Source organism: Aspergillus fijiensis, assembly GCF_003184825.1.
Source record: "Aspergillus fijiensis CBS 313.89 unplaced genomic scaffold BO72scaffold_34, whole genome shotgun sequence".
Classification (NCBI taxonomy): Eukaryota; Fungi; Ascomycota; class Eurotiomycetes; order Eurotiales; family Aspergillaceae; genus Aspergillus; species Aspergillus fijiensis.
In genome coordinates, this window is record NW_024469010.1 from 185,497 (window position 1) to 207,016 (window position 21,520).

The 21,520-nt window shown below is 52.3% G+C and overlaps 9 protein-coding genes across 9 annotated transcripts; 4 read left to right on the plus strand and 5 right to left on the minus strand.

Moving 5' to 3' along the window:
* Window positions 1-301: 301 nt before the first annotated feature.
* On the plus strand, window positions 302-2,099 carry BO72DRAFT_512917 (zinc finger HIT domain-containing protein; the record flags this gene model as incomplete). Its single annotated transcript, XM_040949454.1, has 4 exons — window positions 302-351; window positions 449-686; window positions 807-1,000; window positions 1,091-2,099. The coding sequence occupies 4 exons, from the start codon at window positions 302-304 to the stop codon at window positions 1,857-1,859; spliced, it is 1,251 nt and encodes a 416-aa protein (XP_040799772.1). The 3' UTR covers window positions 1,860-2,099.
* An 868-nt stretch (window positions 2,100-2,967) lies between these two features.
* On the minus strand, window positions 2,968-4,537 carry BO72DRAFT_460168 (uncharacterized protein; the record flags this gene model as incomplete). The annotated part of the gene is made up of 2 exons (XM_040946450.1): window positions 2,968-3,734; window positions 3,787-4,537. 2 exons carry the CDS (start codon window positions 4,535-4,537, stop codon window positions 2,968-2,970), a joined length of 1,518 nt encoding a protein of 505 aa, XP_040799773.1.
* Window positions 4,538-6,710: 2,173 nt separating this feature from the next.
* BO72DRAFT_449484 (glycoside hydrolase family 16 protein) lies at window positions 6,711-7,874 on the plus strand. The gene has a single exon (XM_040945037.1). The coding sequence runs from the start codon at window positions 6,759-6,761 to the stop codon at window positions 7,860-7,862; it is 1,104 nt and encodes a 367-aa protein (XP_040799774.1). The 5' UTR covers window positions 6,711-6,758; the 3' UTR covers window positions 7,863-7,874.
* Window positions 7,875-8,408: 534 nt separating this feature from the next.
* On the minus strand, window positions 8,409-9,011 carry BO72DRAFT_349874 (SUMO protease ULP1; the record flags this gene model as incomplete). Its single annotated transcript, XM_040940687.1, has 1 exon — window positions 8,409-9,011. A coding segment is annotated over one exon (603 nt), but the record flags the coding sequence as incomplete, so codon positions are not given.
* BO72DRAFT_529078 (uncharacterized protein) lies at window positions 8,693-12,361 on the minus strand. Its single transcript, XM_040950224.1, has 3 exons — window positions 12,107-12,361; window positions 9,315-12,050; window positions 8,693-9,246 (listed from the first exon to the last, which is right to left on the minus strand). The coding sequence occupies exons 1-3, from the start codon at window positions 12,149-12,151 to the stop codon at window positions 9,127-9,129; spliced, it is 2,901 nt and encodes a 966-aa protein (XP_040799776.1). The 5' UTR covers window positions 12,152-12,361; the 3' UTR covers window positions 8,693-9,126.
* Window positions 12,362-13,133: 772 nt separating this feature from the next.
* Window positions 13,134-15,590, minus strand: BO72DRAFT_529079 (PAP2 domain protein). Its single transcript, XM_040950225.1, has 5 exons — window positions 15,327-15,590; window positions 15,027-15,243; window positions 14,160-14,927; window positions 13,575-14,071; window positions 13,134-13,491 (listed from the first exon to the last, which is right to left on the minus strand). The coding sequence occupies exons 1-5, from the start codon at window positions 15,379-15,381 to the stop codon at window positions 13,424-13,426; spliced, it is 1,605 nt and encodes a 534-aa protein (XP_040799777.1). The 5' UTR covers window positions 15,382-15,590; the 3' UTR covers window positions 13,134-13,423.
* Window positions 15,591-16,915: 1,325 nt separating this feature from the next.
* BO72DRAFT_159481 (Rho GTPase Rho4) lies at window positions 16,916-18,233 on the plus strand. Its single transcript, XM_040939296.1, has 3 exons — window positions 16,916-17,386; window positions 17,452-17,655; window positions 17,716-18,233. The coding sequence occupies exons 1-3, from the start codon at window positions 17,099-17,101 to the stop codon at window positions 18,073-18,075; spliced, it is 852 nt and encodes a 283-aa protein (XP_040799778.1). The 5' UTR covers window positions 16,916-17,098; the 3' UTR covers window positions 18,076-18,233.
* Window positions 18,234-18,606: 373 nt separating this feature from the next.
* On the minus strand, window positions 18,607-19,557 carry BO72DRAFT_449489 (DASH complex subunit DAD1). Its single transcript, XM_040945038.1, has 3 exons — window positions 19,274-19,557; window positions 19,057-19,119; window positions 18,607-18,945 (listed from the first exon to the last, which is right to left on the minus strand). Exons 1-3 carry the CDS (start codon window positions 19,361-19,363, stop codon window positions 18,769-18,771), a joined length of 330 nt encoding a protein of 109 aa, XP_040799779.1. The 5' UTR covers window positions 19,364-19,557; the 3' UTR covers window positions 18,607-18,768.
* Window positions 19,558-19,711: 154 nt separating this feature from the next.
* Window positions 19,712-21,438, plus strand: BO72DRAFT_449491 (zinc-binding alcohol dehydrogenase family protein). The gene is made up of 4 exons (XM_040945039.1): window positions 19,712-20,252; window positions 20,305-20,372; window positions 20,430-20,931; window positions 20,981-21,438. Exons 1-4 carry the CDS (start codon window positions 20,152-20,154, stop codon window positions 21,360-21,362), a joined length of 1,053 nt encoding a protein of 350 aa, XP_040799780.1. The 5' UTR covers window positions 19,712-20,151; the 3' UTR covers window positions 21,363-21,438.
* The last annotated feature ends 82 nt before the right edge of the window (window positions 21,439-21,520 follow it).

Sequence of the window (21,520 nt, forward strand, 5' to 3'; positions counted from 1 at the left end):
GATTCATCTGGCCGCTCCATGAATCACCTGCCTCAGGCATCCAAGACCCTTCCGCCGCGATAAGCCCAGGCGATAAGGATCCAACGGCTCAATCTCCAACTTATCAGTTTTTTTCTCTCCGCGCCTCGATCAACACCTTCGCATTCAATCTACACCAGCTACTCTTGTTCTCTCACAAGCTTGCGTCATACTTCACCCTTCTACCCTCTCCTTACATCTGAAAATATATAACTCTTCACATACACCCGAGAAGAACACTATCCAAAAGCCCAACAACAAAAGCCCACCCCCAAGAACAAAAATGTCCTCCTCACAGGAAGACTCCCTGCTAACAGACCTCTGCACAATCTGGTAAGCCCCCGACGCCCATACCACCCACCCAAGCCCAAACCCCCCCAAGATCTCCTTTCACATTTCACTAAACCACTTCGGATGGAAAAAAATACAGTCACCTCCAACCCCCCAAATACCGCTGCCCCCGCTGCAACACGCGCACCTGCTCGCTGCCGTGCACGCGGCGCCACAAGCTCTGGTCGCAGTGCAGCGGGGTGCGCGACCCCGCGGCCTACCTGCGGCGCAGCGAGCTGGCCACGGCGACGGCCTTCGACCGCGACTTCAACTTCATCACGGGGATCGAGCGGTCGATCGAGCGCGCCGGGCGCGACGCCGAGAACCGCGGGATCCGGGTCGATGGGGATGCGACCGGGTTTGTGGGGGATTTGGCGGTCGTGGGGTTGGATCATTCGCCTTCTAGCACGGGAACAGGGGAGGGGGTGGAGGGAGATGGGGATGGGCAGGGAGGGGAGGTTGGTGGTGGTGGTGGTGGGGGCGCTGGGGGGAAGAGGAAGAGGGGTGCTGCTGTTGCTTTTGCTGGTGCTGCTGGCCCTGCGAAGAGGGAATCGGGGTTCTTGCGGGAAGTGCGAAATGCAGGTGTGAAGGTGATTCGGGCGCCGAGGGGGATGAGTCGGAATAAGGAGAATGGGTCGAGGTGGTTTGCTAAGTACGTTCCCGGCCCCGTCGCTTTTACTCTTCTACTGGTTGCGTGGCTGGAAGTTCGGAGGAGTGGCTGACTTTCTATAATCTTTTACAGACAGCAATGCTTGGTGTGGACGGTGGAGTGGATAGGGGAGACCGGGGAGAAGCGCACAAGGAACTGCAGGGATTCGGTTCCGATTGCCATCTCCTACGATCGAGCGTTTCCTCTCAGTAGGGAAGAACGCGAGAAGGAAAAGGAGCAGGAGCAGACACAGACACAGACACAGACACAGAACCAAGAGCAGGGAGAAGATCAGGGCCAAGCCCAACAACAGGAACTGCCTTCTTCAACAACGGAGAACGTCACTCAGCAACCTGAAGATATCCCCTCTGTTATTACTGCAACCACCGAATCCAGCACTACTGCTGAATCAACAGCACCACTAACCAGAACCGACAAACCACACCCACCCACTACCACGTCCTCCGAACAAGAAGAAACGCACGCGATCCTCCCCCATCGGAACGTCTACTTCTACCTCCATCGGCCGCGAACAGCGACCAAACAGCCCGTCCTGATCCCGCTCGCCCCCAGCATGACGCTCACCGCCGCCCTGCGCGGCCACACGGTCCTCGAATTCCCTACCATCTATGTACTACCAGACTCGCCCGATGCGTTACGCGCGCAGGGGGCCGACGCCCGGTATCTACTGGAAGACGAGTATATTCGCACCCACGCGCCAGTGGACGAGGACAGCGCGAGTCCGACGGAGTCGGAGGTCGATCAACCGGCCCCTGCCGGTATCGACTTGGGGAATGTCGACGAGAACAAGGTCCTGGAAGTGCTCAAGAAGGATCTATTCGAGCCGACGACGCTTATGTGATGCAGGTCTAGGACAGGATGACAGGGAATCGGGGGCATTGTCATAGATTAGGATTGGGAAACATTTACCTAGCCATAGTTGCATATCATGAGGGCGCCTATAACAATCGATATGGCATGCTTGCTGCTTATTAGCTTGATCCATAATTGCAGGATTGTACGGAATTTATCTGGGTGGGAGGATCAACCGCGAGCACCCTCTAGTAGGAGGATCGATCGTTGTCGAATCGTCTGGTAGCACACTCGGCTCAGTCCGTTCGGAGCGGATCGAGCCTAGGTCTTTGTTAATCAAGAGATCAGTTGATTGCTCAATGAATCAGAACAAGTATCGCTAAAAAACACAATACAGAGCATGGGTATCTTTAAGCAATCATTCCCAACGAAATCCAAAAACGCCGTTCAATGCTGCGGCCAGGTGAAGACCTGTCCGATGGTCAATAACTCCCACCAATGATGCCAAACAAAATAATCTAACATGTCATGAGGTTACGCTGTAGGCAATCCCTTGGGCACTCCAAGCCTGCTTGCGCAGGCTGTACACCTTCCAGAAACCTGGTCAAGGTAGGGAGGGGGTACAACATAAATCTAGCCAAGGATCGGGCTGACGCTCAGCCACTCGTAGCAACAAGGCTACTGCTACTTGGCCGGTTACACGGCCCGCTTGGTCCACCGAGTAGGGCGCTTGTACTGGCAGACGTAGTACCCAGATTCGACAAGGTGAATCAAAGGAGCTGGGCCGTTGCCACTCCTAACTAGCGTGAATGTTGATGGGCGAATCAACATTCTTTTGTGGGCATCGGCCCTTCAAGACCAATGATCTCCTTGAAGATCGAATGGCTTATCAACGATACCACACCCCCTCTACCCATAGGCCACGACACCCAAGACGTTGAGAAAGGGGTCAAGCCTCAGAGCAAGCAATCTGCGCGTATTCCGTGGTACGAACGAGTGTGGAATCCATACGAGATAATCACAACTGCAGTGCGTTATCTCGGGAGAAAACCAGTGTCCAATGGACGGTCATCAAGGTAGAGCCTATGGGTATAGGCTCTAGAAGTGTGGCTGAAGAGTTGAACCTGCTGATACTGTTCGTAGCTGTGATGAGCCCCTCAAGTCTCAATCCCAGTCAATGGACTGGTAGCATCGGATGCAGTGTCGGGAAGCTCAGGCTCTTCCACCTTCTCGGGAACACCTGAAGAGACGGAGACAACCTCCGTGGCAACAGTGTCGGGAATGGTTCGTTCGTCATCAGCAATCTTGCCGTTGCGGAAGGTGGACCTGATCTCCGAGGGCGAGACATTCGACCGTTGCTCAGGGCGCGTAGACCTGAGCTTAATCCGGCCGCGCTCCAGCGCTCGAAGCAAGGTACCGACTTCCTCCGACACGATGCCTCTGAGCTTGCTCATGGTATCATCGGAAACTTCCGAGTGAGCGTTCCATCCCAGTTTGTCTGATTCCTCAGACGTTAAAGACTTGGCCTCCAAGGATGGGCCATCAATGAGCCGCTTCAAAGTGGTGGGCGACATGTTGTTCGGTCGGCGAGGCATCTTCACCGGCTTCTCCTTCGCACTGGAAGCTGCCGAAGCAACTTCTTCTTGCTGCCGCTTCGGAGGACGAATGTGGAGAGTCATCCCTTCGCCAACTTCGTTGCGGATTTTGTAATAAACCAGCCCCAGCGTTGCTGCCAGCGCCTGATGCGCAGCCTCAGGATACAGACGAACAGCCTCCGCGCGTGTAAGAGTGGACGGATAGTCACTCGAGTCACTCGAGTCGCTGTCGGTTGCGGTGGCGTACACAGGCTCTGTCTGGTGCATACGGCCCCAATATTCATACCCGCCAAGCTGGTAGAAGTCGGCCAGTTGAACCAAGCGGTTGACTAGGAACATTGTTAGATGAGTGCGGGGAATTCACCTGCCAATCGCACTTACTCCTACTTCTTTTCTTAAGACACCAGAACCGCCATACAGTACGAGGAAAGTATTCGGGCCATTGTAATGATCCGTCGTCTTCCACTACGGGAACAGGCGTGATCGGGGCGTGAGTGGTATGGGCCAGCGAGTTGAATCGAACCCGCTCCGAATGCTTCATGCGGGACTCGATTAGAGAGAACCGATTGAAGACGGACGTCAGATGGCGTGACGTCTCATGTTGGAGAGTGATCAAATCGGTACGCAGTTGACTGATCGTAGCGTGCAGCTTGCTGACTTCGACGCGGCATCCACAGACATCGGTCTGCAGATGTTCGACATCTGACTGGATCTGGTCCACGTTCTTGGACAAACGGTCGACATCGCTGCGGAGGAAGACGGTCTCGTTACCGGTTTGGCCGATGCTGGATTTGAGCTGCGAGATCCCCGACTTCAACTGGTCGACGTCGGTTTTCAGGGCGACAACGTTCAGATCGATTCGATTCGAGACGGAGCGGTTGGCTTCGAATTCGCGTCGAATATGTTCGTCTTCACGGTTACGCCTGTCGACGTAGCCATCCTTGGTCAAGACACTGGATCGAAGTTCCAAAAGGCGAGAGTCGAGATAAGTCAAGCGGTCGTGAATATGAGACAGGGTGGGATCGGAGAGTATTGGGGGTGTGGATTCATGTACGAGAGATAACCTCGGGCTCGAGACCGGTATCGACATGCTCGAGGTGCGAGAAAGACTGCGTTCCAGGGTAGTGGTCATGGCGAATTCAAGGGGTGGTCGGGAGCCGACCGTGACAACTGGTTAATGGTGGGCGATGATGTGTGGGCTTCGAGGTGCTCTGGGTCTCCTTCCGATCCGAAATTCACAAGAGGTCCATTTTGTTACCTTTTTGGGATGTTGTGAAGATAAAATTCACAGGGTATGATGAAGAATATGGTGGTGGGTGGGTTTGGGGGGAGATGATGATAGAAGAAAGGGAGACGGGATGGGTTGAGGCGAGGCGAGAGAAGGAGTAGGACTGACTGTAGGACTGATCTTGCAACGCAACCCCCCTTGGTTGGCTTACTCTGCTTCGTTTTTCGTGGCACCCGCCGGCTGATTCTCCCAACCCAGTCTAGCGCCTGACCCCTCGTTCCTTCATCCTCGTCACCAACGCACCAACTGACCACAATTCCCTGGATGGAAACTGATGATGCTAAGTCGATATCCTGAGTCATTCGCAGTCATGCTAAATTAGGTACGCTGTCGCATCTACCAGATCAAATTGGTGTGTCTCTGGCTGGGATTGAAGATAGAAATCGTCATGATGGCCATGCACCGTGAACGGTATGGTACGGAGGGTGACAATACCAATGGAACGGGAGGTCGGGAGCTTGGCAGGCCCTTGGCAGGCCTTACAATCTGCAGCTGACTGCCTCCTGCTGCCTGCTGCCAATCACTAAGAGGAGAGATGATGTTTGCCACGCCGCCTTGGAGGGGGTCTCCGCTTGCAGATTGGCTGCTCAGCCCTGTGCTGCCTCTCGTATCTACCGCTGCTTAGTGCAACCACAGGCCCTACGCCGTTCCCATACTGACTTCATACTGTATCATTCCCGTTCTATACTGACGCTGGTTATTCGCGAAGAGCGCTTCGCAACTCAGGATGACGAACACTGATTGATTAGCTGAAACTCCGTACAACATTAAGCAACCTGATTAGTGTCCCTAAAAAGTAGTCACATGATTTGTGCTTCGTCGGATGATAGTACAAGACCCCCCCCCATAGTGTCAGGCCGTAGCTCAAAATCAGCACCACCAATATATCTACAGTACATTAAACTGGTGCTTGGAAAGATATTTGAACAACCTCAAACAGCTGTATAAGATTGAACCTTTAACAGCTATATAAGCAGGTCTACCAGTAGCTACGTAACTAAATCCACGAATTTAGATAATCAGGCCTCAGGTTCAACAGCTATATTGATTCGTGCTTGATCAGGCCTACGGCTACTCAGAACCTAAGGTTAAAAAGGCGTGGATACGAGCCCTATTAAGCCCGGTGGTATAGTGTAAATGCTCTGGCTTGAAGTAAGCCTGTCGGTAGTCATAGACCACTAACCTTAGTAGACACGAGCTATATAACGCATCTATAGTCTAACCAATAACTAAGTCTAGGTTCTTACAGTCCCACCGGCCATAGCAGAGACGGAAACACGCATGCAAACGGTGGGGGGTGCAGCTGTAGTTCCGAGGGGGCATCGATCTCCATACAAACTGGGCCACTTTATATACTCCATGGCCGACCTACCAACAAATGCCACCAATATCGCGATATGTTTTTTTCTAAATGTTGCAACTATCTTGCCCCAGCACAGTGGCTGTATACAAGCTTATAACTACATCATAATTCTCCAAGCATGCGGCAAGTCACTGCACCAACACTCCGCGCCTGCCTTCGGAAGTCATGTCCGAGTAGATACAAGCATGTCCATCATAACCGCATAGATATCAATCCCAAAGGCCACCAAACAACCTCGTCGCCAGACAATCTGCAGTCTGCAGTCTGCAGCTCTATACTTACCCCACGCAGTCACTCCTTCAGCATCCTTCCTATTCCTCCACCTCCACATCCACCGCCACCATGCGACTCTCCTTGACCTCCATCCACGCCAGTCTTTCCCTGATAACAATACTCAGCAACGCACGCTGGACCACAGCATCAACACCTAAAACCAGCACCCCGATCGACCCCCAGCAATGCGACTGCTACCTCATCTCCGGCCCCGACCCGGGCTACTTCACGCATTACAAGCTATGGGACTTTCGCAACGCATCGCAACAGTTCCACCCACCCTCATCCTTCCCCCCAACCACCCCAAAGACCAACAACACCGACACCCAATACACAACGCACAGCCTCCTCACGCAAACCCCCTTCAGCAAAGACTGGCACGTCCAGACCTGGCACCGCGCCGCGGACCCGCTCCTCTCCCCAATCCCCATGACCAACTCCGAATCCAACGTCTTCCTCATGCACGCCCTGCCCTCAGCCAACCCTCCTCCTCATCCTCCTCCCCAAACCAAACCCCCAAGCACAAGCGCAAGCGCAAGCACAAGCAAAAGCTTCCTCGTCCTCCGCACGACACGCTTCACCAACCACGTATCGACCGCGGAGATCGAATCGCAATTCGGTCTGATCGACCACTGCTCGCTCCGGCTCCACATGCGCCTGATGTCGCGGGACACCGCGCACCACCACCCATTCCACCCCGAACGCGAACGCGAACCCAAACACAAACCCAACTTCGCCTACCCGCCACCCAACAGCCCGCTGCCCCTCCCCCTCCCCGTCCCCGTACGCCCAGATCAAAGAGCCGTTCCCAGCGGCACCTGCGCGGGCATCTTCACGTACCGCTCGGCGATCTGCGAATCGGACATCGAGATCCTGACGACCGACAGTCCCTTCACGATCCACTACGCCAACCAACCGGACTACGACGCGGAGCACGACCGGATCATCCCCGGGGCGAGCGCGGTCGTGAACCTGACGCGGCCCTGGACGGAGTGGACGACGCACCGGCTGGACTGGTTGCGGACGGAGTCGCGGTGGTATGCGGACGACGCCTTGCAGACCGTCAAGCGGTATCGCGTGCCAGACCGGCCTAGCATCATCGTCGTCAACCTGTGGAGTAACGGTGGGGAGTGGACGGGGGACCTGCGCGTCGGCGAGTCGGTCTACCTCGGGATCGAGTGGATGGAGCTGGTCTATAATCTCTCTTCTTCTGCTGCTGCTGCTGCTGCTGCTGCTGTCGACGCTTCTGCGTCTGCTTCCTCGGAGTTACTGGCGTCATGGTCGTCCCTGGAACAGCAGAAGGGAAGTGACTGGGGTGGCAAGGATGGGGATGATGTCCCCGTCTGGCGTAGTAGAAAGGAAAATCGTCATCATCATCATTATCGACCAGATCTGAATCTCGCGGCCATGGGCCTGAGTCAGTCGCGAGTGGAGGAACTACGCCATCACCAAGAGGATGGTCGTGAGACGAGAGGACCGTTGTCAGTTGGTCCATCGACCCACTGTCGGAGACCTTGTTGGGTAGATCAATGAAAGCATCGCTGGGCACTCTTTCATAGCTGTATAGCCTTATTCTTACCGAGACATGAAGAACATTCTTTACTGTGCACCTTGATTTGGAAGAGAAAAAGTAGACTTGAGATAGTGTCATTGTAGAGGTGGTCGCCCGAGGTATTATGAGCGACGCACGGCGAACACAGGCCTGCTATTTACATCAAGCATCCCCATCTCTTTTCATGCTCTCCACACTCAGAAACAAACGCATGTCAGGAGCTCGGGCTTCAACTGACGGGGTATCCGTACAAAACACAAACAGTCAACAGACGCTAACAACTCGCTTCACAAACATGACTCCGACCCAATGCAACCAAGACCTCATAACATGACGAACGCTAATCATACATGCTTGCTCATCCCTATCCACACTTTCCATCTGGTTTTCTTTTTTTCTCTTTTTTTTTGTTGGTTTTTTTTGGTTTTTTTTGGTTTTTTTTCGTTTGTTTGGCCCCCCCCCTCTCCTCCCCCCCGGTGCCGCCATCCCCGCCCCAAGTGGCCAGTCGAAGTGCTGACCGCGACCACTCACAGCATGACCCCCCGGCCCTGGACGGGATTGAAGTCCCCGTCCAGGCCTCCATTCATCAACTCCCCCACTATTTTCTGTCGCAGTAGTGGGGAGTCTGGAGCCCCATAGGATTGGGGCTCCAGGTTGATGGCGACGGCTTTCGCCGTCGACAGGAGGAAGACACCACAGTCGGACCCGTTGTCTTGCCGGGGAGACAGGGACGGCAGCACCTTCCACTCCGCCTCCACAAATCCCTCCCCCAGTTCCCCCCCCAGCCATGTTTTGATGAGATTTACATGGCGCCTGTTCAGCCCCCCCAGGGAATCGAAGTGTTCGATGGTGCGATCGCACGGCTTGACCACGATGAGTGTCCAGTGAGATTTGTCATGGATAGGCACAAACACCGTGTCGACGTTGAGGAGAGCCTTGCCTCCAATCTTGGCCCGTGTCGCCCACCTGCGGACAGACTCGTATCCCTTGTCTCGCAAATTGGAAAAGAAAAAAGAATTGAATGCGTGGTATCGCGGCTTGTCATGCCGCCCAGAGTTGTTGTTGGTTCTTCGCAAGTAGTCGATAATTAATGCCATGTACGCGTTGATCACTTCGTCATTCAGCCACTCCAACGGTGTATAGCAGGTTGCCAGATCTCGAGTCGTCAATGTCTCTCCCGAAAGTGTAGTGGCGACCTTCCTCGACGGTGGCCCAGTCATGGTGTCTTCAAGGCGTTTAATCCACTTAGCGCTTAGGGGTCGCACTGCGGGCCGCTCGAGGAGGATTCTTGCGGGTGGGCGTTGCTGGCTCTGCCTTCTTCTTTTTCCCTCTTTTTCCTCGTTTTCCGCCACGGTCGCTCTCCAGCTTTTGGCAAGAAGAGACTCAGTCCTGCCAACCGGGATAGGGGAAGGGGTAGGATAGAACATGCTTACCGCAGAAAGTGCTCGACCCATGGGGTGTTGCTCTGCCTCTTGTGTAGAGGGATCCTGCGAGAGCATATTGCTTTCCTGTGCAATAACATATCTACCTTCATGGCTGATCACTTCATCAGCAGTCGTCTGATTGGTATTCACATGTTCGATATTCGTGTCTTCGGTTCTCATGTACTCATTGCTCAACATATCGCGGGGCGTAACTTCAGTACTCATCAAATCGCGGGACGTAACTTCAGGGCTCATCAAATCGCGGGACGTGGTATCAGGAGCCATAGGAGCAATGTTCTCCTTTTGCTCTTCATCGGTAATAGCTTTAACATCGGTTTCTTCGCTGGAAAGGATATTTCTCGCGTGCGCATCGAGAAGATGCTGGAGATGTCCAATTCGTGCCCTTGGCGGTGACGGTGACGGTGACGGTGTCCATGGGGCAGCAGGCGCATTGCGAGGTGTTATGATACGCTCGCCTGTCACAGGCGAGTTAGGAAAGTGAACCTTGCGGGAGGGCTTCGGCTTTGGCGTATGCTTTTCATGATTGGCATCAGAAAAGCTGACGGTAGTCGCATCGACCACAGAAGACTTCGAAGATGAGGCCACAGCATTACTGCTGGTCTTCAAAATACTCTTCGTTTTCACCTCTTGAGATTGTGCCGTCTTGGGTCTTTGGCTAGCAGTTTCCTTCACCTCGGTGGAAGGAACGCGAATGAATGGGAGAAAATATGCTCGTCTTCTGTAATTGATGCGCTTGAGTGGCATGGGATCTCCTGCACGATGGGCTTCTATTGCCTCTGCGACTGCAAGACTCCCCACGTGAGCAGGTGGAAACATTTTACGCACAAATGAGCCGCGTGTGCGAAGGGGAGAGAAGGCCATCGGAGCTCGGGTCTCGGACTTCTTGGAAGGGTGGACTGTGTCTTCAGATTCGGGTGCGGCACGTTTCAAAGACTTGGGCTTGGTGGCCGAACCAGAGCTGGGTGTATCTGAGGAATCGGAACGGCTAGACCAAAAGTTGAAACCACTAAAATCAATCTCGACAAGTTCGAAAATACCGTCCGCCGGGGACGGCATTTCAACAGGATGGAGCGGCTCGGGGGTGGCATCCATCACATCAGAACTCAAAGCATCATCAACAACAACAGAAGCCGCGTCAAGCGACGGCATATCAACAGGATGGAGCGGCTCGAGAGTGGCATCCATCACATCTGAACTCAAAGCATCATCAACAACAGAAGCCGCGTCAAGCAACGGCATATCAGAATCGGCAGGTGGTCCTCTTCGGTGATCTTCAGGACCATGCTCATCTGTATCTCTGTGGAGTACTTGCTGAATGCGACGTTTGAAGGTTCCAACAACATTCACAGCTCGTCGGGCGGTGATGGTAGCACGCTGACTTATATCATGACCAACAACACGCACAACCCTAGCGGTTTTGGTGGCACGCTGGGTGATGTGGTTACCAACACCACGCACAGCTCTAGCGGTGTTGTTAGCACGCCTGGTCATGTTGTTACCAACGAGACGCGTCAAGCGCGCTGTCAACCCAGCCCAGCTTGAAGCAGGGTCAAGAGCTTGCTCCGGTACATAGTTGTTAGTGAGGTCGGCAAACCGTGTTGCTGCTGAGGTTCTTTCCGGCCAACTGCCGGGTGGACGGACTTGGGGAGTAGTAGGAACACGCAGAGTAAACTCATGCGAGGGATGTTCGATACGTGCCGTATCTGAAACCAAAGTATGCAGGTCCGTTGCCTCCTTCTGCTCAAGAGGTGGGCATGACTTGGCAATTGTTAGACCGTACGGAGTGTTTTGAGATTGTTGCGGTCTATAAGGACATTCGTCATCTTCGTCAGATATCTCTAGTGGTCTCTTGCGAGTCGCGGTACTCGAGGAATCCTGCCCTTCGCCGGCCAAAAATGTGGCCTCAAGCTTCTTAAACTTCTCTTCTTCTGTGCCAGGCATAGGGTGAAGTTGGACTCTCGGCCGACTGTGATAAAAGGTATTGTCCAAAGTGCTAGCTTCACCAGTGAGACCAAAGGGACGTGAAGCGAATCCATTTCGCGAAGTGCTGGATGCATTGAGACCAAATGGACGTGGAGCGAACACATTTCGCGAATTTCTGGGTTCATCGAGTGCAAATGGACGTGGAGCAAACGAAGTGCTAGGCTCATTGAGTCCAGATGGACGTGGAGCGAATACAGTTCGCGAAGTGCTAGGCTCATCGAGTGCAAATGGACGTGGAGCAAAAGAAGTGCTAGGTTCATTAAGACCAAAGCTTCGTGGAGCAAACGCAGTTTGCGAAGTACTGGGTGGATTAAGTCCAGATGGACGTGGAGCAAAAGAAGTGCTAAGTTCATTTAGACCAAAGCGTTGTGGAGCGAACGCATTTTGCGAAGTGCTGGGTTCATTAAGTCCAAATGGACGTGGAGCGAGTACATTTTGCGAAGTGCTGGTTTCATCAACACCAAATGGACGTGGAGCAAATGCATTGCTTGAAGGTCCAGCCGAATCTGGTGCAGTGGGACGAAATAGAGGTGAGTCAGGATTGTCGTACCGGCTTGTTGTTGGGAACCAGTCAGGGTCGCTCCGGCTGGGACGATGGATATTGCCCAGCTTGGGTCCAGGCCCATTGGCGAGGAGTGAGGTGTTATCACGCATGAAGTTTGGCTGAGCGGAGATGTTGAAATCGGACAAACCGGGAGGAAGACGCCTAGAGGGGGGGTTCAGTCGAGACATCTGCTCGCGCTAGGCTTCGGTTAGTCCTGAAGTTATTATTCTATCCTTGGGGCGGATAAGCTTACCTCGTGCTGCCACAATTCAGCGAATGGATCGAGAGGGCCAGACATTGTAATGTCAGCAGAGTGATATGATTGTGAGTGTTGTGAGTTCGGTGATGAAAGCAGTGAGATGTGAGTTCGGTGATGAAAGCAGTGATGTGAATTTGGTGATAAACGAAGCAATGTGAGTTCGGTGATAGAAGCAGTGATGTGAGTACGGTTATGTGATGTGTTGTGTTGTGTGAAGAGGAAGTGGAGAGAAACGAAGAGAGGTAGAGAGAGAGGTGGGTGGGTGGGTGGGAGGGAGGGAGAAGAAGAGAAACAGAAACAAAAAAAAAGGGAAGGCGCAATCACAACACGATCATCGCCATGGCAGGAACACTGTTGCCAAAATATTCACTGAGGTCGCGGTGCAAATGGGTGTTACATTGGAAGGCGTGGGGTCCAGTGAATGTGGTGGGCGCAACTGGGGCAGGTGGAAAGAGTGAGGAGTGAATGAATCAGTACAGCCGCGATATGAAGTTATTGGGAAGACCGAGCTAGCTAGCTAACTAATAATACGTACGTACCCCGACGACGCCCGCCCGCCCGCCATTGTATGCTCAACCTTAGAGAGGCTTAGCGCCGGAAGCTTGACCCTCCCTCCGGGGAAAGGATCACGTGAAATTATACATATACGTATACTCGAGTCTTGGTGATCGGAACGGCCACACTTAGCAGCCTCTCAATCAAGATCTCTCGAAGCTACCAACGAGTACAAGGTAAACTGGCTATTATTGTAAGATTGACACTCCGCGAACGCGATGATGGCCCTTTATCTTCACGATAAGTTAAGGATCGAACCGGAAAAGTCAGTGGCCCAAAATCCTCCCAATTTGCGAAGCGCTACCTAGGTACTTCTTAGTAGAATCGGTCACGTAGAAGCGGTCCGCCACCACGAAGTGGACCAGAAAAGAAGGCCGGTTTTGTATATTGAAATACTGATGAACAATACGACTCGACTTGATTCCAAAGCCTCTTATAACTATATGTTAAACTGAAAAGTCTGGGTCTAAATACAGCTCTAATCACGTTAATTCGTTTGATTATACATGAGAGTCTGCGGAAAAGCAACAGAAGCTGTTAGCAAGGCTTTGCTTAATAGGAGAGGTGCTTGGATAGGCCTTGCTTGCTTGGGAAGGTGCTTGAAAATGCCTCAGGTAAAGAAAAAAGAGAGAAAGTAAAATCGTATATACAGTAACAGAAATGTCAGCTATGTTACATCGCGGACGTGTAGAGTCCGATGTGCTGGACTGAACCAGGAGACACAGTCAAACCGGGACTACACCCATGATCATCGTGCTAATAGGCCGCAAGGCCAATTTGCGAGAACAAGAGGGGGGCCCCCTCCATAACTATCCAAGCAATTCCTTTCGATCCAGAAATTGTCAGCACACTTAGCCAAAGCGAAGTCGCGGGAGCGATGATTCAAAGGGATCTTGGCAGGACCTACCAGAATACACCACCAGCTTTGTGACTACTTCTACATCATAGCGTACGCGCGGGCGTTTGATCTGCGCGAAGAGTTCCTCTTCATCGGCCTCGAATCCAGCATCGAAATCGGGAAAGGGGACAGTGGATAAGTCCGCTTGGCAAGCATTGTCAAGAGACGTCGCAGGACCTAGAGCTCCCGTGCCCATCATGTGCTCATAGTCATTGAGCTTGGATGGCCGTCTTGACAGCTTCGGTGGCTGAGCCTCTCTGGCGGAGGAACCAGCGTAGCCAACCTCGGTGGCAGTGGCAGGGGTAGCCTTATGGCCATTGGAGAGACTCTCCCGCCTGCGCTTCTCACGATATGCCAATGCTTCATAGGCATCGGCCTCTGATTGAGGACCAACGGAGATTGCTCGTCGTCTCGGATGGCGTATCGTGGTGAGGAACGATGGGATCTCGGATAAATTTGGGAGGACTTCATGGTCCTTCAGATGCGCTGGAACACGGGAGTATTGCCTATCAAGTCAACCGGTTAGGTGTCTGTTTAGAGGTACTCCGTTTCCATTGAAGTTCGGCCCTCCTGAGCAAAAAAAAATCAACTTACGAAGCATTGGTGAAGAACCTCCGAGGAAGGATCAGACCTAGCTTTTCAAGACCCCGGAAAACAGGTGGAAGAATCCGAAGCATGAAGGGTTTTGTCACTGCCCGCCAAACGAAGAGTAATAGGATTCCCAGGACCAGCCGAAGAGCAGTTTTTGTCATCTCCACCAATTCAAATTTGGGCGCAGGGCCTGCTGCCGACTCATACCACCCCATCTTCGAGCGCGCCAAGTGCCAATAAGCGATTTGAGCACCAAGTGTCACTCCCGCAAAAGCCACGCTATCATCAAAGCATGGGCAGTCATCCGCAGGCTCTGGGTGCACACGGACCAGGGCCAAGATCAGCAGAATGACTACTGTGACGCCTTTCCCTGTAGCAGCAAGGATATATTCGTCGACAATCGGCCCATATGTGTACTGCAAATAGGCAAGGAAGCCACCTAACAGGCAGCCCGTGACCACGTCGCAGAATCCATGCATCCCGCAATACAGGCGGCCCAGAACAATGGAGCTGACATAGACATATGTCAAAGCCTGAAGTGCCAAGTTCATACTAGAGCTAAGAGCACAATCCGGAGAATTGAGGAGGGAGAGAACATAGACTGCGACCGAAACGGCATTCGTAGAGTGAGTGGAAGGAAATCCATACTCCAGAGCCGCAGAGCCGGACATTGTTATGCGCTGGAGGGGTGGAGATAAAGGCCGAGGTAGACACAGGAGGTCCTTGATGAAGCCACTAAAGAAGACACCGGAGGCCAATAGATGCACCATCCTAGACGAGAGCCAAGTATGTTAGCGATTCGCAGCTACCAGGCGCAGAGTCCCCCGACGCCGAAATAGTCGGTCGTAACATCCAATTGAGAGCACGTACCCACGTCCCAAGCTTGCATAACCGCACCAGAATAGAATTGGGAGGAAAACCATGAAGAAGGTGTGTGTTCCTAGGTTGGCCGTGAACGCAAAGTATGAATCCAGAGTCGGAGTTCGGATTTTCTCCTGGCACCAGGCGAGATATGGTGTTTCGAATCGAATCAAGGGAAGCAATTTCTGTCGTGGCCAGTAACGCCAAAGAGGAAGCTGGTTTCGATCTAATCAAAAGCACAGGTCAAGCCACTGTTAGTGTTGGACAAAGAGACTGACTTCTGATAGGACAAGTACTGTACAAACATACAATGATTGAGACTTCTCAGGCCAGCGTCGGGCTGGCCATTTTTGCTGTGAGCCATTTGCGATGACTGCTGCCCAAGCAGGCAAGCGTGTAGAGCTATCAAAGTGATGAGATGATTGCGATTCCCTCCATGTGATTTTTTTTTCCGTTTCCTGGCGGACAGACTCCCTTAGGTTCTCCGACCGCCTTGGGTGATCATTAAGGCTTCCGAGAGATTCAAATAAGACAAAATATAGAGATAATGCCTGAGTAGTCGGGGCGAGGAAGGGAGGGGGGGGTGGTTAGACACAATGTCAATGTCAATTAAGGAGAGAAATCAGAGCCAGCCTGGAGGTATTACTACTAGATTAGACTACTTGTCCCGCGGACGCGGACAGTCACTTATCAGAATCGTGTTGGCGGGATTTGGCGGTCAATGCGCCCGCCGCCAATTCGAACCTCCATGAAGAGCCCCAAAGGGCCAGGGACATGCTGCAGGGTCACGTGTCAGACCGTTTTACTCGTACTTGCATAATCAACCTTGGAAGTCTCCATAAATACCCTACTTGATGGATAAACAGACATCTACTAATCATGTTTGAACACTAATAAAAGTCGGGTCGTGCGCACAGCCCGAGAAGGATGGACATCCATGATATTTATATCATCATGTGTGACGAGACTTCTTTGGGAGTCTCCGTCCCCCCTCACAGAAAGCGTGGCCTACCTGGGAAGCACTGGGCAGAATTCAAGGCTCCAAGTATGAGACAGTAGCCGGGACCAAGTTACGTCAGAAGTGATTCCACTCCTAGTCTTGGTCGGAGACTGTCACAACGGCTACGGGTTGAGGCAATTACGCAAGGAACCGCAGTTGACAGACGCCATCCCATCTAATCAACCAACAGATCGGAATTAGCCCTGGCACTAAAAACTATACCCCGATCTAAAGATCGAAAAGTGATTTGAAGGACAAAGGAGGAGTTGGCAAGAACCAGAGGAGTACGGAGTACTGTGCCGGACCACATGGGAGAGGCACAGCTTGGATGGGATGGAGCCTTTGTTCTAGCCCAGTGAAAGTCCACCAATTCAAGGAATTGGTGAGATGTGACGAATCTGCTAAAAATAAACATTAAAGATGGAGCACTATGTCAAGAGGAAAAAGCTCACAGAAGACAAGAGATGAGCTGAAACTGTCCTGGACTGCCTCAAAAGTAGGGAACTACTTGACAGCGGAGACAGTGCGTCATTTGTCCCGCGGCGTTGCCATGGCAGCTCATCGGCCGGTAAACATCGGTCTGGCGGTTTCATGTCAGCCGCAATGGGGCCTCGTCGCAGCACTGGCACCAGCACCAGCATCAGAAGCAGCCCGCCCCATCAATGGCTCTTCGGCCATCGGCCCCCGTATTAGAGGGTTCGATCTCGAAGCCTGACATCCCTTCCTCCCTTTTGGAACCTCTTCGTGCTGGTTTCGCGTATTGTCTTTCACGTTCTTCTTCCCAACCACCCCTCCTCCTCCCACCTCCACCTTCGCCTCCACCACTATAATCGATCTCCTCCTTCGTGCAGCAACCTCGCAGCGACGTGTCGACTTTGGAGCCTCATTGACACAAGAAAGGAAATTCCATAACTACCTACCATATTTCAAACCTCTTGGCTTTTGCATTCGGGCAACCAGGTGGATCTTGAATAGTGATAATTATCTGGAAGCATTTCTTGACCGACACTTTGGTTTCCCCCCCCCCCCCTTCCGGAACGACTGGATACCTACATTCCATCAATTCTCCTATTCCGACATCATGTCAGGTACCATGTATGATGACCAAGCTTATGCACCCTCGCGTCGTCATTCACTCGCAACTCCTCCTCAGTCCATGAATCCGCGACAAAGCCGGACGCGCAGCCAGAGCGTCAGAGTCAGCAACGGCACCGTCAGCACAAACACCAGTGTTTCCAGCGGAAGGATGTCAGAAGCCACGAATATCACGCAGCCTCCGGCATATTCCAAAAAATTTGTGGTGGTGGGCGATGGCGGCTGCGGAAAAACCTGCCTCTTGATTAGTTATTCGCAAGGTTATTTCCCGGAGGTAAGTGCCTGACGGTCGCTGCGGCGGCTTGATTCTTCGGATCCCAACTGACCCCCCCGGCTCAGAAATATGTTCCTACGGTGTTCGAGAACTACATCACGCAAACAACTCATCGGACTTCCGGAAAGACAGTCGAGCTCGCTCTGTGGGACACTGCTGGCCAGGAAGAATATGATCGTCTACGTCCATTGTCGTATCCAGAGACAGATCTCCTGTTTGTTTGCTTTGCTATCGACTGCCCCGCCTCGCTAGAGAATGTGATGGATAAGGTATGCTTGATTCTGGCCCGCCGTCTGCAATTAGTGGAAGCCTCTGACCAAGATACATAGTGGTATCCTGAAGTCTTGCATTTCTGTCCGACTACCCCGCTCATTCTAGTGGGCTTGAAGTCGGATCTGCGCAATAAGAGAACATGCATCGAGCTGCTTAAAACCCAAGGACTGACGCCGGTAACGCCCGAACAAGGCGAAGCAGTGGCGCGTCGTATGAACGCCTCGTACGTGGAATGCAGTAGCAAGGAGATGCGCGGTGTTGACGGCGTATTCGGACTCGCAGTCGATATTGTGGTTTCCGCCGAAGAACAAGATTGCAATGACCGTCAGACGTCCAGCGCTGGCAGCAAACCCCGAGCCGGGGGCGCCGGTGGCGGCGGTAAGAAGGTCAAGAAGCGGAGCTGCAAGATCCTGTAACTGATTGGCTCGCTTTATCTCTCTACTGACTCCTCAACTGGTATATTCTCATACACCCTTACCACCCCAGCATTTCATTTTCCCTTTCACGCTCATGCCACACACAAGCCTGGTTGCTTTGACGGCTTCACCGACTCTTTTCACATGTGATACGAAATAGCAAAGCGAGATGGCGCCCGGCCATGATCGGCACCCTCCGTTTGACTTTTGATGTTGGTTCTCAGTCCACTTGGGCTAGTACCTGTTTCTTGAAATTTGCCGGCGGCTTTCTGTTTGTCCAATCGTCTCTTACGTTGTTATACCTGCTTGGCCTTGATGACTTTTTCCCATAAACTCCGATTGTCTCAATCATCTCACGCTTCTGTCCCCTTCTTTCTATTCCTTGAATGCTTTATGTCTGTTATGAGCACGGCCATATGGCCTTTATTTGTTATGCATGGGACGGGTGTTTTCTTTTTGGCGCAAGCGACATCCCATGTAACTGAATCCGAACACCATCCCCAAAAACTTGCTGGGAGATCATCCAGTAATTCATTCAGCTCTTTGGAAAAGGAAGGATATCCTGCGACAAAAGATAAGTAGACAAGCTCCCTCGACCACGCCAAAACAGATCCACGCCATACTCAAAACGCCGGATTTTTAGCCAGATATCGTAGACAACAAACCATATACCTCCACCTCCCAGAACTGCAATTAAGCCTCAGCATCCTTCATCTCTTCATCGCGAAGTTCACTCTGCCCCTCTTCCTCCTCCTGCTGCTGCCCCCCCTCGTTCCGCCGATCCGTAGCCTCCGTCCCCTCAGCCGGCTGGCCCATGAAATTCTCAAACCGCGACCACAGGGCCTCGACGGAGCCAAACTCATTCCCCACCTACGCAAGGGTATATTAGCGATCCGTTCTTGATCCTTGCATGGAAGCCGATAGAACCACATCCTCCATGAAGTGAGAAAGAATGGGGGGGGGGGGAGCGGTGAGACCTACAGAGATGATGCTCTCCAAGTTCCGATTGAGCCGATTCATATTCTGGAGAACTTGCTCCATGCCCTATGTAGCCAGCAACCCCCATGTGAGTTTAGTTCTAGTGAGGTATTTTTTTCTTCTTTGGTTCTCGCTTCGGCGAATGAGAAATGACCGGCCAACAACGCAATGAGACGCCCATCGTACCGAGAGAGTCCGGGATGAGAGGAGGAGGGCTTACCACGGCGATTTCTCTTACGAGTTCTGCCCGTTGCTGCTCGAAGACTGTTGGTGTTATGGAGCGGGATTTTGCGCCGGGCGTTGTTGACATCTTGGTGGTTGGGAGCGGTGCTCGGGGGATGGGTTGGTCTCTTGCAAAGGGGATGCTGTTCAATGGAGGGCTTCGACCTTAAGTCTGTCGCTCAATGCCGAGTCACTCAGGTTGTACTGTGCTTAGATAGTCAATCGTATCCCGGCCCTTATCCCGTCTGCTCGCGCGTTGATTGTTTTTCGATGCTTGTCTTGTGGCGGGGCGGTCGGTACCTGGCTGTCCCGATTAAGGTGGGTTTGTTTATCATGCCGGGCAAAATCGTTCACCGCTTGACTGTCCGCCTTGTCTTATCGATAAGGCTGCTGCAGGGATGCGCTGGTTCTCGCGATAAGGAATCATGCTGATCTCGTTTGTGTATGCAGGTAACGGGAAGAGAGCGATATTGAAGCATGCGAACGCTCGTTTCGTCGAAGGACCCTGAATGCACGGAGCTAAGCTTTTGTTTGATGTCTTGAGATACGAGGTGACAAGCCTCCTTGGACTCCGCGATGTTGTCTAAGGATTTGACTACAACCTCGAGAACTTGGCTTCTTTATACGCCAATGCATTCATTACTCCAGGACGCGTTATCACCGGATCGCTCATCGAGAGCTAATGGTACTTGTGCGGACCAGCATCAAACATGTCTATTGCACAAAGCCACTGACTATATTGACGGAGCATATAGTCTCTTGACGTGCCAGTGACGTAACCTCACCAAAGAGGTTATAAGTTCAATCCGCGGTGACTGCTATGTCCTTTGACGACAAACTCCTTGAATCGAAAAAGGCTTGAAAACTTTAGTCACAATGAAAGCGATTGGCGTTGAAGAGTACGGTCCTATTGATCACCTCCAGGCGAGGGAAATCCCGAAGCCTTCCGAGCTCCAGCCCCGGGATTTGTTGGTTCGGTACGAGCAATTTGTCTATTGATTTAAACAAGGACTAAGAGCAATCGATCAGGGTCAAAGGAGTATCCGTGAATCCAGTGGATACGAAAGTGAGAAACGGAACTTACGATGACTACCCAGGCAAGCCCATACCGGTTCGTGACCCAGGGTAGAATTATTTTACTGATGAATCGCCAGACTACTATGATAATGTTCCCCGACCGTTCCAAATCACCGGATATGACGCTGCAGGTGTTGTGGAAGCAGTGGGCTCTGAGTGCTCCTACTTCAAGGTCGGAGATGAGGTATTCTATTCCGGAAGTCCTATCAGGCAGGGTTCCAACGCAGAATATCAATTGGTGGATGAAAGGAGTGTGGGACAAAAGCCGAAGCGTCTGGACTTCGTCGAAGCTGCTGTCATGCCATTGACATATATCACGGCCTATGAAGCCCTAGTGGAGAGGCTGGGAATCAAGAAAGGCGAGAGAACAGCAATCTTGATCATTAACGGCGCTGGTGGAGTCGGTGCTGTGGCAATTCAGATTGCGCGCGTGTTGCTCGAAGTACCGGTGGTCATCACGACAGCCTCGCGACCGGAGACAATCAGCTTTGCCAAAGCAATGGGTGCTACGCACGTTGTCAACCACCGGGAGGACGTTTCAAAACAGGTAGCAGATCTGAACCTTGATCTCCCTTTGAAGTATGGCATGGCCCAACTTCAATGCGACATAAGCTGACCATTCATCCAGGTACATTTTCATCACACATTCCACGGACCAGTACATGGATACATGTGCCAAGGTTTGTGCTCCATTCGGTAAGGTTTGTTCGATTGTGCAAGGCCAGGCGAAAATGTATGGAACCGAGTTCATGTCCAAATCTCTCACATTCGTCTGGTGTCTGCTTGGCACGAAACCGTATCACAAGGTGGATGTTGATTCGCATCATCGCATCTTGGAGGAACTCTCGGAATTGATCGACTCTGGAAAGATCAAATGCCATTTGACCAAGCGACTGAAGCTCACTCTCGAAGGTGTCAGGAAAGGGCATGAACTACTTGAATCTGGTGGAAGCATAGGGAAAGTGGGCTTGGGGCCGGATGAAGCAGGGTCCGGAGAGCCATTCGCTTGAATTGATTAGCATAGAGACATTGCTACCGCATGTTACAGCAGCATTTGGTAGGATAATAATCATACACTGGTATAATACAGACAGGGTCCTGAGAATAGATTGCTCCCCGCGAGTTCCCCGCCTCAGGCAGGGTCTTTAGCTGGACGGCAATGCGGAGA